The 13,814-nt window shown below is 37.4% G+C and overlaps 1 protein-coding gene across 10 annotated transcripts in view; it reads left to right on the top strand.

The window, feature by feature from the left end:
* Positions 1 to 13,814, top strand: part of znf740a (zinc finger protein 740a) — an 84,302-nt gene that overhangs the window by 39,930 nt on the left and 30,558 nt on the right. For 4 of the 10 annotated variants that reach the window (XM_051676632.1, XM_051676635.1, XM_051676633.1 and 1 more), the window contains 2 exons: positions 2,513 to 2,596; positions 13,272 to 13,355. The exons of 3 other annotated variants lie outside the window; for them this stretch is intronic. In XM_051676632.1, the coding sequence (XP_051532592.1) occupies positions 2,513 to 2,596; positions 13,272 to 13,355 (168 nt within the window). The remainder of the gene's footprint in view (positions 1 to 2,512; positions 2,597 to 13,271; positions 13,356 to 13,814) is intronic. 3 more of the 10 variants (XM_051676636.1, XM_051676634.1, XM_051676631.1) reach the window with 1 other exon arrangement.

Genomic DNA, 13,814 nt, shown 5'->3' with positions numbered 1-13,814 from the left:
TGCCCCTACCTCTTGTTCCAATAGGAAATGCATCATTTACATCTACATTTAGTCATTTAGCAGATGCTTTTATCCAAAGTGACTTGCGAATGAAGAACATAGCAAGCAATTTGTTATACAAAAGTCAACAATATCTGCAGTATAGAGTAGCTGGTGTAGTATAGAAGCTAGCACAGAAGAAAGAGACAGACCACCAGGCGCCGCTCGTTCAATGACCACATAGAGCTAGTGGCAATATAGACCTAGAAAAGTGAATTGAAGAGGGTGTTGTTCGATTGGTTGTCTTGAAGGCCAGAGTCAAAGCCTTGAATTTGATGCGGGCAGCTTCAGGTAGCCAGTGGAGTGAAATCAAGAGGTGGTAGACGTGCTCTTTTTGGTTGATTGAAGACCAGTCACGCTACTGCATTCTGGACCATCTGCAGCTGCTTAATTATACTAGGCCAGCCAACAGAGCATCACTGTAGCCCAGTCTTGAAATGACCAGAGCTTGGACCAGGAGCTGCACAGCATATTCAGACAGGAAATGTCTGATTTTCCTGATGTTGTAAAGCGTGAACCTACAAGACGGGGCAGTTGATGAGATGTTGGCAGGTAAGTTAAGCTAGTCATTAACCACCACTCCCAGGTTCCAGGCTGTCCTGTTTGGCTTTGGTGTAGTTGAAACAAGAGGAATGGTGAGGTTGTGGTCAACAGACGGGTTGGTTGGGATCACGAGGAATTCTGTATTGGCAAGGTTGAGCAGTGTTAGGAAAAGCCATGTGCCTTTTATGATTGGTCCGTGTTCTTTCTTGGCAAGGTTGAGCTGAAGGTGGCATTCCTTTATCCTGACCAAGATCTTCGAGAGGCAGGCAGAGTTATGAGCTGAGACAGCGGGGTTGTCAGGCTGGAATGACAGGTAAAGCTGCATATCATCTGTGTAGCAGTGGTAGGAAGTAGTGTAGATCGAGAAGAGTAAGGGTCCAAGCAAGCGGTGATTCCTGAGGAAAACCAGTGGTTGGCTGGTGTGACTTTGACACCTCTTCTGTCCAGGTGGCATTGAAGGGTCTGCCTGTGATGTATGACTCAAACCACCCAAACACAGTTCCTTTTATGCCCAGGTCGGAGAGGGTGGTTCACTGTGTCTAAAGCAGCAGACTGGTCAGTGTGGATGAGGACAGATGATTGGAGTTAGCTCTCGCCAGTTGCTGGGTTTCAGGTAATGACAACAGGGCAGTCTCTGTTGAGTGTCCTTTTTTTGAAGCCAAACTGATGTCTGTCAAGTAGGTTGTACTGTGAATGAAAAGCAAACAATTGTTTTTTTTTTATTTGTTTTTTTTTTATGGAAAAAACAAATGCAAAGAAATGTCCTACTCACTTTAAAATATTATTGAAATAAGTGTCCCGAGACATCTCACTGGTCTCTGTGACAGCTGTAGACTTTGTAAATGGCAAACAAATATGTGTCCGCGGACACTGATGCTTTTCACCTGTCTTATCATTTTGCTCATTCTCATAGAGTTGTATTTGAAGCAGATCATTGAGGCTGTGATTCATTATGTTTGTCAGCTGTGGGCGCTATTGTGCCACTGTTGAATTTGACAGCCACAGGAACAAGTAATGCCGCTCTTTTGCTCTGTTTTGGTCTCAATTATCTTTGGATGGTGGGGCTTTGGAATGAGGGGGCGTGGCTAACTCAATGGCTCAGTCACGTTAAAGCTTCAGAATGCTTAAGTCGCTTTGAGCACCTTTAATTATAACCTTCTCAAGAGTTTTAGCCAGAAAGGAAGAGAGACCGGTCTGTAGTTATTGACTACTGTGGGGTTATGTGTTCATAAGAGATTGATAATTGCTCAGGTCAGCAGGGTCTTTTGAGGTGCAGCACTTCCTCTCCACAGCCCTGAGATTAGTGCGGTGGTCACGAAATGTCTCCGACAACCAGGGGCTAGAGGGTGTGGCATGGGCTGGCCTGGAGGTTAAGATGTCAGACACTATCAAGGCAAGAAGTTAATGTTGAGCCGAGAGCATTTGCACATTTAACAAGCAAAACAAGGATATAGAAGTAGTTTAAGAAAAAGAATGGGTGCACATGAGGTCTGTCTCTTTAGTGCTAATCACTAAATAACATTATTTAAATTAGCAACTCGTATTCTAAAAGAGTGAAGTGCCTGAAACTCCAGTAGAATAGCTAAAAACTAGCCAGTAATTGACAAAGCTTACCATAATATTCAGTGTAGAGTCAACACAGAATAGAAAACTTTGCTTGTCAAACCATTTAATAGGACCTTTTGAGAACCACTCTCAGTAGCTGATAGCTATAATGAGCACACATGGCTTGTGATTAAATGCACTGTTAAGCTCTGTAAACATCTTTCACATGCTATTCATTTGCTTGCAATCTGTTGCACTCATGTCTTACAGTATAAATGCATGCCATATCTGTCAACCTGACATGCTCGCTATACTGCCAAAATATGTTGTGTATATACATAGTTTAGAGATTTAATCTTGCTTATAATTTGCTCTGTCTATTTAGGGGTGAAGCCGTATGCTTGCTCTATGTGTGACAGGCGTTTTTTCCAACGTTACCACCTGCAGAGACACAGCCTCACTCATACGGGTATGAGCCGTCTCTTCTGACTCCATGCAGTGTTGCATCTGACTACTCAGGTGCACAGCTTAGCACTGTTGCCAACTTGTCAGTGTTTAGTCAATTTGTTTTGGGTTTTTTTGTCTCCAATTCGAACAAGTTTTTATTATTATTGCCATTGCAATGGAAACACTTTTTTTCTACCTGTTTGAAACGTTGTCTCTACACTTTAACAAGTTTGCCAAGAAAGCACAACAGTGCCCACCCACTTTTCAGCCGTCTTGGTTCCAGAAGTATTTTTATCATTCATTTCTTACATAGGGATTGTAGCAACTCATAACAGAATAACAAAGAATAATTCAATAAATGCACAATGTAATAAGTTAAACATAATAAATGTCCATTATGTAAACATAATAAATGTTCATTATGTAATAATTTTAATAGGTTAATGATTATGAAATCACCAAAAACATTTTAATAACAAATGTAACAGCCTAAAGGCAGTCGCACAGCTGATGAGAAGCACCATCAAACACAGGACACAAATAGATGCGGTTCAGGTGGCATACAGTACACACACAAGCTACCAAGGTTGTTCCTTTCTTCAAGAATGAACAACACTAGAGTAAATCTATGTCCTTTTGATAATGATTTGGGTCGAATTTAATTGAAAATATGTGAGTTGTGCTCCGTGGCGCGGCAGAAATTTTAGCAGTCTCTGGAGTCGTAGCTGGCCGCCGCTGACAGACACTAAGCGACGGCGGCAGTGTGCGTACCTTCATAGAAAACAATTGTTTCTAATTTTAGAACACGCCATGTCTTCCGCCAGTCACGTCTGGTGTGCGACCCCCTTAATTGTATCATTAGCCTAGTTTCCATCCACTTTTCGCGCTATTTTGTTATCGACAAAGTGAAAATGCGTACAACATTTTACAGAAATTGCCTGTTTATTTTTGATGCGCTAAAACCTTTTTCCTTGGATGGCTGTTTCCATTCAAATGACCTTTTATCGATAAAAATGGTGTGCGTGATGATGCCATGCCTAAAAAAACACTTTGTCGCATAAGTTGTGGTTTAGAGCAAAAGAAATCTGCCCTGAAGCCGTTTCCATACAAAAATGTGTGTTTATCGCTAATTCGACTCCCAGATGTCCCTAATTTTTTTCCTCTGAAGTTTTGGTAAAATAGGGAGAGTATTGAGACAATTCATTGAAATTAACTTAATGTCATTTTAATTTCACAAATAAAAGCAGTCAGAAGAGGAGGAATTGCAATTAAAAGGGAGCAGTTGCCCTTCTGATAGGACTGTAATATTGGTCCTGATACATTAATAAATATACGGATGGCTACCGTGATTAAATTAATCACAAACAGTGGCCATTAATTTGTTCTCCATGCACTTGTCCATGTGCATGATACGAGATATTTGTGTTGGCACTCCTGGAAGTGTCATGTTTGCAGCATCAGATCTATATGCCGTTAAGATCAATCCATAATCGCGTACAATAAATTGGCTTTCAAGGATGCATACTGTCGTCAACACAGGCTAAAGATTGGGGTAAATTCTGTCATGTGACACTACATTTTTACGATAATGCCAATTTTCTAGACAAAAAGTGTTTCCAAACCAGTTTTTCGCGACATTTGAAGTATCAACATAGAGTTTATGCGTTAGAGTTAAACTGAAAAATATTATGTCCACACTTGTGAAATATTAGCGATAATTTGCATTTCCATCAGCTTTATTTTGATGCGCTAAAACTTTTTTCGCAAAAAAAATCCTTGGATGGAAACTTAGTTAGTGTAATAATTTTCAAAACTAAATAATAGGATCCTTTTTAAAGGCATAAAAACATTTGTGTTTCTTTACTGCAGTACATTTTTGTTTAAATCTAGTCTTAAACTAGCTATGAAATACACTGAATTGAAATATTCATGAATTTAATACAACCTCAATTCCGAAAAAGTTGGGACAGTATGAAAAATGCTAATAAAAGCAAAAATTAGTGATTTGTAAATTATAATCACCCGTTGCTATTTTGAAAGCTCTACAACTACACATTATATGATGTTTTACCCTGTGAATTTCATTTAAAAAAAAAAGAATTATGTATAGTAATTTCAAATCAGATGATTGCAACACGCTTCAAAAAAAGTTGGGACAGTCGAGTGTTTACCACTGTGAAACATCAGCATTTCTTGTAATAACACTTATTAAGCATTTGGGCACTGAAGACACAAGTTTAAGTTTAGAAAGTGGAATTTTCCCCCATTCATCCATTATGTACAGTACTGTGCAAAAGTTTTAGGCACTTTAGGCACCTAGGTACACCTGGATACAGTTTTTCTTGGTTGTTGGCAGATATGATGTTCCAAGCTTCTTGGAGGATTTGCCACAGTTCTTCTATCTATTTCGGCTGTCTCAATTGCTTCTGTCTCTTCTTGTAATCCCAGACTGACTCAGTATTCAGCTCTGTGGGGACCATGCCATCTGTTGCAGGGCTCCCTGTTCTCCCTGTTCTCGACAGCTCAGGACTGCAGGCAGGCCAGTCTAGCACCCACACTCTCTGCTTACACAGTCATGCACATGTAATCCGGCAGTATGTGATTTGAAGTTGCCCTACTGGAAAATGCAGGGACGTCCCTGGAAAAGACTGCTGGATGGCAGTATATGTGGCTCCAAAATTTTTACATACACTGCTGTCAACCAGATCGTTCATTAAATATTCACGATTATGTAAAAAACCTACTTTTGTGAACTAGTCCTAGGTTTTTCCACTCGACCTCAATAAAACCAATGCAGTACAATTCTCTGGACTCTCTAGGTCAATAATTATCAAAAAAAAAAGTTGAACTTTACCCTTTGGGTAGCTATAACAGTGTCATTTAGAAAATGGCCGTGGTCAGACCATAGGTGGCATTATGAGCTTTAAAAAGCTTTAAATTGCCTGTATTGGTTGTAAATGGTCTATTCCATCTATGATCTAGGTGGTTACATGCTTGCTAAATAAAACATAATACCTTTTTACGCATGTGCCTAAAGGCCTTAAACCGCTTGAAACCCGTTAATTGCTGTTTGCATCTATATTTATTATTATTATTATTATTCCGCCATAAAACTGATCGGGCAGAGCAAACCGTAAGGCCTAGAGACTTAAAACTTGGTCAGTTGGTAGTAGTATTGCTCGCTACTCAGAAACACGGACTCAGCAAAATCGGTCAGTAGGGGGCGCTACAGCGATCAAAAACGCGAAACTGCTCATAACTCCTAGACCGTTTGTCGTAGACTCAAGTGCTTTATACCATTGGAATTCTTGGCTCAACCCAAACAAAACGTATATCTCATATTTAATTTTCACCTATAAAAATTAAGGTGGTCATGATTTATTTAGGTGTTAATGGTTGTATATAATGCAGTGTTGTGAAAAAACACAAGTAATATATATCACCTATAGCTCTTCTCATTCTAAACAACTTTGCCTCAAGAAGCATTGGTGTCTGTCAAATTGTTCGGTAAATATTTCAAATAATGTTAAAAACCTACTTTTGCGGAGTAGTCCTAGGTTTTTCGCCCGATCGGAACTAAACCAGTGCAGAAATATTCTCTGGAGTCTGATTATCAATATTTATCAAAAAAAAAAAAAGTTGAAATTTCGACTCAAGGTCGCTGAGGGGTGCCAAAACTTTCAAAAAGGGCGGCCCATTTTTACTAAAATGGCTATAACGCCCGAACGAAATGAGATATTTTCACCAAACCCAGTACACGTGTATGTACTCAATCTGAAGTCACAGTAAACAAAAATCCTATGAGCTTTAAAAAGCTTTAAAAACCATGTATTTCCTTAGTAAATTGCCTGTATTGGCTGTAAATGGTCTATTCCATCTATGATCTAGGTGGATACATGCTTGCTAAATAAAACACAATACCTTTTTACGCATGTGCTTAAAGGCCTTAAACCGCTTGAACCCCGTTAATTGCTGCTCGCAGCTATATTTATTATTGTCCTTTTATTATTATTATTATTATTATTATTATTATTACTACTGTTATTATTATTCAAAACTACTTGCATATATTAGGACTATCAATATATTAAAATTTGTAATTTAATTAATTACATGATACTGATTAAGTATTAGTGACATTAAGCACATATATAAATATTTGCTGAGAAAGGTACTCAAATAACAGTATTTCAACATATTTTGATTCTAAAAAGTTATATTTAAATCATTATAAATAGAATATATATTATAAATATAGTAATTCAGGTAATAAATTGCGTGGCAGTATTGTTATAGTATTGTGCCGAAGAAGCATTATCCACAGAACTCAAAGTGCTCTGTAACTTCCACAGATCTGAATCCTAAACCATCAATTCATAGTTTAAAAGCAAGTGCCAATCAGAATGGGATCAATGTTTAGCAGATAAATCATATAAAATTAATCCTTTTGTTGGGAGAAGTTTTTTATTATTTTAATAATCGATTGGACCAATTAATCTACACTTGATGCTAGTTAGGCCATTCAAGACTCGGCAGCATGAATTTTTCTTAATTTAAAATGGCGCTATTTCCCCTTCAATCTCTCATGCTCCACTTCTGTTGCTAGAATGCTCTTGTAATCTGAGATGGTATTTGAATCACATTGGGTATAAATATAGTAGTGGAAATAATTTTTTAAACTCCGTAATTATGGTACATTTGCTATTAGGCGAAGACTCCCCCACATACAGTTGAAGTCAGAAATTTACATACACCTTAGCCAAATACATTTAAACTCAGTTTTTCACAATTCCTGACATTTAATCGGAGAAAACATTCCCTGTCTTAGGTCAGTTAGGATCACTATTTTAAGAATGTGAAATGTCAGAATAATAGTAGAGGGAATTATTTATTTCAGCTTTTATTTCTTTCATCACATTCCCAGTGGGTCAGAAGTTTACATACACTTTGTTAGTATTTGGTAGCATTGCCTTAAAATTGTTTAACCCTCTGGGGTCTGAGGGTGTTTTGGGCCCTGGAGAGGTTTTGACATGCCTCGACATTTGTGCTTTTTTCAGTTGCTTAAAAACATATTAACGGCTAAAGTCTGATAACAATGTATTCAGCACAAACTGGGCTACAATAATATGTGAACAACATGTATGTACATGTTTTGTATTTTTGAGAAAATAACGTTTATGCATGGTTTTTGAAAAAACAAAAATTTTAAGTCACTGAAATAAGGCCACATAACACATACTAAACATTTGTTCACAAGACTTTTGAGAACTGGATCTTGTAGCCTAGAGTTTTGCTACAAAATGATGTGAAAACCATCCTGATCACTCATTCATACAAAACAATATAGTCATTTAACTTTTGTAAGACACTTTTAGTGTTAGAAAGGCCATATGCGAGGAGGCGTGGATGATCATGAATATTCATGTAATTCACACCCGAGGAGACAAAGACCCCTCCCCTGAGAGAGAATGAATGTGAGGAGACTTAATGATTGAATGTATTGTTTGTAGCTTATTCACAAAATCAAGTTTAAGTTAAAAGAAGTAATCTGACTATACATTTTCTTTACATTAAGACTTAAAAACTTTAGACTTACACTACCATTTAAAAGTTTTAGATCAGTAAGATTTATTTGATCCAAAATACAGCAAAAACAGTGATATTGTGAAATATTTTACAGTTTAAAATAACTGTTTTCTTGTAAAATGCAATTTATTCCTGTGATCAAAGCTGAATTTTCAGCATCATTACTGCAGTCTTCAGTGTCACATGATCCTTCAGAAATCATTCTGTTATGTTGATTTTCTAATATGGGCATATTTACAGCACATTTTACACATTTACACCCGAACAGATATTTGCAAGCACAAGCTTCATTGATGATAATGAGGCAGCATAAACACTAGTTAAAATATAATCTAAACATTCATATTATTTTTATATCATATTACATATCATATTTATATAATACAGCATACAATATAAATACCTGCTTTAGCTGAAACAACATTTAAATGTAACTAAAACTTGCCTATTAGGACATATGTCAAATTTCAATACTCTGAATCCTGGCTGGCAAGTCTGGAAATAGTCCAACTAGTAAAATATGTCCATGTTTATATACAATAGCATGTCAACTAATATGTAAGTAAAACTAAATGACTTACTCATCCGAAATTGTATCCCCGGCTGGATCAAGTCGCTCTTCAAACGTTCATCGTCAGATTCCCGCTCTTCTTCTGAGGAAAATGTGAACTCTTCATCACTATCCAGGAGCTTCCTCACCTGTGTAACGTGCCATCTTCCAAACGCACAGGAAAGTGAATGAACTTGATGCTTTTTAAGGCATTGTTGGGGGCATTTACCATTTGCATAGATCATCTCAGCACATTACCATATGAATAGCGCCCTCTGCCCATGGGTGTGATCACATTAGCGATAATTAGCTGAGCCAGGAAAAACAGTACATTGCTTTGTTTCATACAGATTACATTGAAGGAGAATATTTGTTTTAAATTTTAATTGTTTTATTTAAAACTAGACATTTTAAGCTTTCTTTAGACATATGTTTCATGTTTGTGTGATAAGTATTCGCAGAGTTTCAGTTCATTTTTGTGACGTGTTTCAGAAAGATGCTCGTGGAGACAGAGACGGATAAAAGCGCACCCTGTTTATTTTCTTTGTTTTACAAAAGCACAAGATTTTGTTATTGTGAGTGTACACAAAAGTAGACCCTTTATAGTCTCTAATGATGTCTTACACTTATCTGTATGCCCAAAAATGACGGAGTATTTTAAGTTGTTTCCGCTGTTATGAGGAAAAAATCCAGCAGGATGCGCCAGCAACCCCAGAGGGTTAACTTGGGTAAAACTTTTTGGGTAGCCCTCCACAAGCTTCTCACAATACATTGCTGGAATTTTGGCCCATTCCTCCATACAGAACTGATGTAATGGAGTCAGGTTTGTAGGCCTCCTTGCTCGCACATGCTTTTTCAGTTCTGCCCACAAATTTTCTATCGGATTGAGGTCAGGGCTTTGTCATGGCCACTGCAATACCTTGACTTTGTTATCCTTAAGCCATTTTGCCACAGCTTTTGAGGTATGCTTGGGGTCATTGTCCATTTTGAAAGACCCATTTGCGACCGAGCTTTAACTTCCTGGCTGATGTCTTGAGATGTTGCTTCAGTGTATCCACATAATTTTCCTTCCTCATGATGCCATCTATTTTGTGAAGTGCACCAGTCCCTGCTGCAGCAAAGCACCCCCACAACATGCTGCTGCCACCCCCATGCGTCATGGTTGGGATGGTATTCTTTGGCTTGCAAGCCACACCCTTTCTCCTCCAAACATAGCGATGGTCATTATGGCCAAACAGTTCAATTTTTGTTTCGTCAGACCAGAGGACATTTCTTTAAAAAGTAAGATCTTTGTCCCCATGTGCACTTGCAAACTGTAGTCTGGCTTTTTTATGGCGGTTTTGGAGCAGTGGCGGCTTCCTTGCTGAGAAGCCTTTTAGGGTATGTTGATATAGGACTCGTTTTTACTGTGGATATAGATACTTGTCTACCTGTTTCCTCCAGCATCTTCACAAGGTCCTTTGCTGTTGTTCTGGGATTGATTTGCACTTTTCGCACCAAACTACATGCATCTCTAGGAGACTGAATGCATCTCCTTCCTGAGCGGTATGATGGCTGCGTGGTCCCATGGTGTTTATACTTGCATACAATTGTTTGCACAGATGAACGTGGTACCTTCAGGCATTTGGAAATTGCTCCCAAGGATGAACCAGACTTGTGGAGGTCCAGAAGTTTTTTTTCTGATTTGGCTGATTTCTTTTGATTTTCCCATGATGTCAAGCAAAGAGGCACTGAGTTTGAAGGTAGGCCTTAAAATACATCCACAGGTACACCTTCAGTTGACTCCAATTAGCCTATCAGAAGCTAATTGCCCAAAGGCTTGACCTCATTTTCTGGAATTTTCCAAGCTGCTTAAAGGCATAGTTAACTTAGTGTATGTAAACTTCTGACCCACTGGAATTGTGATAGTCAATTAAAAGTGAAACAATCTGTCTGTAAACAATTGTTGGAAAAATTACTCATGCCATGCACAAAGTAGATGTCCTAAACGACTTGCCAAAACTATAGTTTGCTAATATTAAATCTGTAGAGTGGGGAAAAAATGAGTTTTAATGACTTTTTCAACCTAAGTGTATGTAAACTTCTACCTTCAACTGTATGTGCCTCATGCCAGAGTCCACTATCTATTTAACATATTTTATTGGAGTGTGGTATTTCTAATCCACTGAAAAAAAGCGCTTCTGTAGCACGGCAGTCAAACCACCTTATTTTCACAACAATAAAAGAAATGAACCGGCAGCTCGAGCAACAAAAAAAGTAAATTACATCCCTACAAAATACCCTCTCTATAAACAAAATAACACTGAGTATCCTCGTTAAAACTGCAATACTTCCTGCTTAATTTAAAGAATGAAAGAAACTGATCTGCTCTCTCAACCATGGGTTTACAAGCACTCAGATTCAAACGCGGGACACAAACTCCGTCTAAGGTAAGAATCGCACGCACCACAACTATAACCCACAAGCTGAGGTACCTCACTATTACATGCAGAGTTGTGGCTGAGGCAACGCTCAAGCTGAGACTCTCTGTCATGCACCCGGCAGTGTAACCTGGAAAGACCTGCACACCCCGACAACAAAGGAGAAAAGAGAGAGACCGCAATCACATTCGCGCTTCCTAAAATAACTTCCTCCCTGGTATCCCGTATGAACGCTCAACAGCACCCTACCGAGAAACAACTGGTCCCAGAAAAAACTATCGCTGACAACTGTCACAGTTGTCAGCGATTGCAAGTGCCTCACTGTAACCTCAATTTTTATTTAAATTATCTATTTATTTAATTTAAAATTAAAAAATTTAAAAGGAAGAAGTCAAAATTCATCTTTGTGGTAATCAACATAATGCCACAAATGCTATCACTTAACTTGTATTGAACCCAGAAAAAGTTTATCGTTTAAACATCTTGAGCTATCTTAGTTTTTTGTCTGTTTTTTGTTTTTTGCGCATGTTTATATTTTTCACACTGGATTTCACCATTAAAATAGCCATGGAAACTGGAATGGGATTAAGATATATATATATATATATATATATATATATATATATATATATATATATATATATATATATATTGCAAAATATAGGGAGACAAACTCAATCTGCTGGGTTATGGGTAGTGCAGTTCTTCACCGTGAATTCCACTGTTAAACATCATTTTGATGCAATGAAGTTAAAATAATGTGAACTGATGGCTCTGACAGAAGCATATAACATCGATTAACCTCGAAGCTCATGTTAGGTCTGTCTTAAAAGGTTTATTTATATAATTTAAATATCAGTTCATCTGTGTATAAAATGAATGGGATTTCTACTTCTGGAACCCGACTGTTGTGCTCTATTGGCTTAAAAAGTTGCATCAACAAATTGATTGCAAATTTGCAGAAGCTACATTTTTTTTTTAGATGTTGCTCTCTAGGGGTGTAAATGTTTGCACTGACAATGATTTGATAAGATTCTTCACCTAAAAATTGCGATGCATTGTGAAATATAAAACCTTGTCATGATTAGATTCGATTATGTTAGAATGATTTATAATTATAAAACAAACAAAAAAATGCAGAAAAAATGTTCCAAATTTTTACTGAATGTTATGAATTTAGGCAGCATGACATGCACCAATATTGAGCACTAGAGTCACAGATGCATTTAGGACCAAGGAGGTTTGGCTTATGTATGGCTGCATATATAAACAGAAAAATAATACTAATGTTACATGCATTATAAATCTGATATGAAAAAATTAATTAACACAATGACTCGATGCAAACACACACAAGCAGACAGTATATAAACCCTAGATTATGCGTTATAGATTTTCATAATATGTAACGTTTAACATTTTAAAACATAATTGCAAATTAAATGCGTCATGCGAAGACAGAAAAGGCCCATGTTAAAATCAAGCATGGTTATAGAATTAAAAACAATCTATTTGTAGTGTAAAGGTGGTTTTACATGGTATGTATGTTGTACCTGCCAGTTCCCTATTCATTTTCAATGGGAGAGGCAGCAGAACGGAGGCATGCTTGTCAAGCACGCTCACAAGAATGTTTTATCTTTTTATGTTTTATCAGCATCCATCCATCCATTTGCCAGCTTATGCTATGTAGGGTCGCAGGTAGTGAACTCGGCAGCATGAACTTTTCTTAATTTAAAATGGCCCTATTTCCCCTTCAATCTCTCATGCTCCGCATCTGTTGCTAGAATGCTCTTGTTATCTGAGACGGTATTTGAATCACATTGGGTATAAATATAGTAGTGATAATCATATTTTAAACTCTTTAATCGATGCATTGAAATTTCTTTGTCAGATGCATCGATGTGTTTTTAAACCCCTATTGTTTACTCAATGTTATTAAAAAGTTGGCAGCAATGCTGAATAGCGTTAGTACAAATAAAGCTTTTTAGGCAAACACCCAAAAAACTATTTTGGAATATAGGTTTGACTGCAACAAACTCGAGATTGGACATAGTTATGTAAAATGCATTTTGGGGTGGTGGACATACTGAGCTGAAAGTCTTTGTTCTTCAGAGCTTAACACATTGGTACTCTGTGTTTAGGAGTGAAGCCGTATGCTTGTCCCTTGTGTGACATGAGGTTTTTTCAGCGTTACCACCTGCAGAGACACAGCCTCACCCATACGGGTACGAGTCCATGAGGCTATGCACAAAATAAGCATATTACACTCTGTAGTGTGCAATTGGAATGATGGTATCCATGTGCAAATTGATAAATGTATTTCTCAAAAAATGTGGAATCTTTTAAGCTGTCTATCATTCTTATAATACTGTGGTGGCTAATTAGATAATTAATTTTTAAATATTTCATAATCCATATATGGATTGTATGCCAGATTACAAAGTAATCACACATATTTTGATCAAAGGACCAAAAATACAATATGTAAAAATGCAGATTTGTCGCAATAAACTATTACTTTTTTAATTTAGGTGTACAGCCATATGCTTGCGCCATATGCTTGCACCATGCACCCTTTCCCAAGCCAAAAGTATCAGGGTTGTAACCATCCAGAATGGGGGTCAACCAGTGGATACAATTTTTCAACAACTGCCCTAATCCTAAATATGTGGTTACCCTAATTC

This window comes from Myxocyprinus asiaticus, chromosome 37, assembly GCF_019703515.2.
Source record: "Myxocyprinus asiaticus isolate MX2 ecotype Aquarium Trade chromosome 37, UBuf_Myxa_2, whole genome shotgun sequence".
NCBI lineage: Eukaryota > Metazoa > Chordata > Actinopteri > Cypriniformes > Catostomidae > Myxocyprinus > Myxocyprinus asiaticus.
The sequence above is the reverse complement of the archived record's forward strand: the minus strand, read 5'-3'. Positions and strand labels throughout refer to the sequence as shown.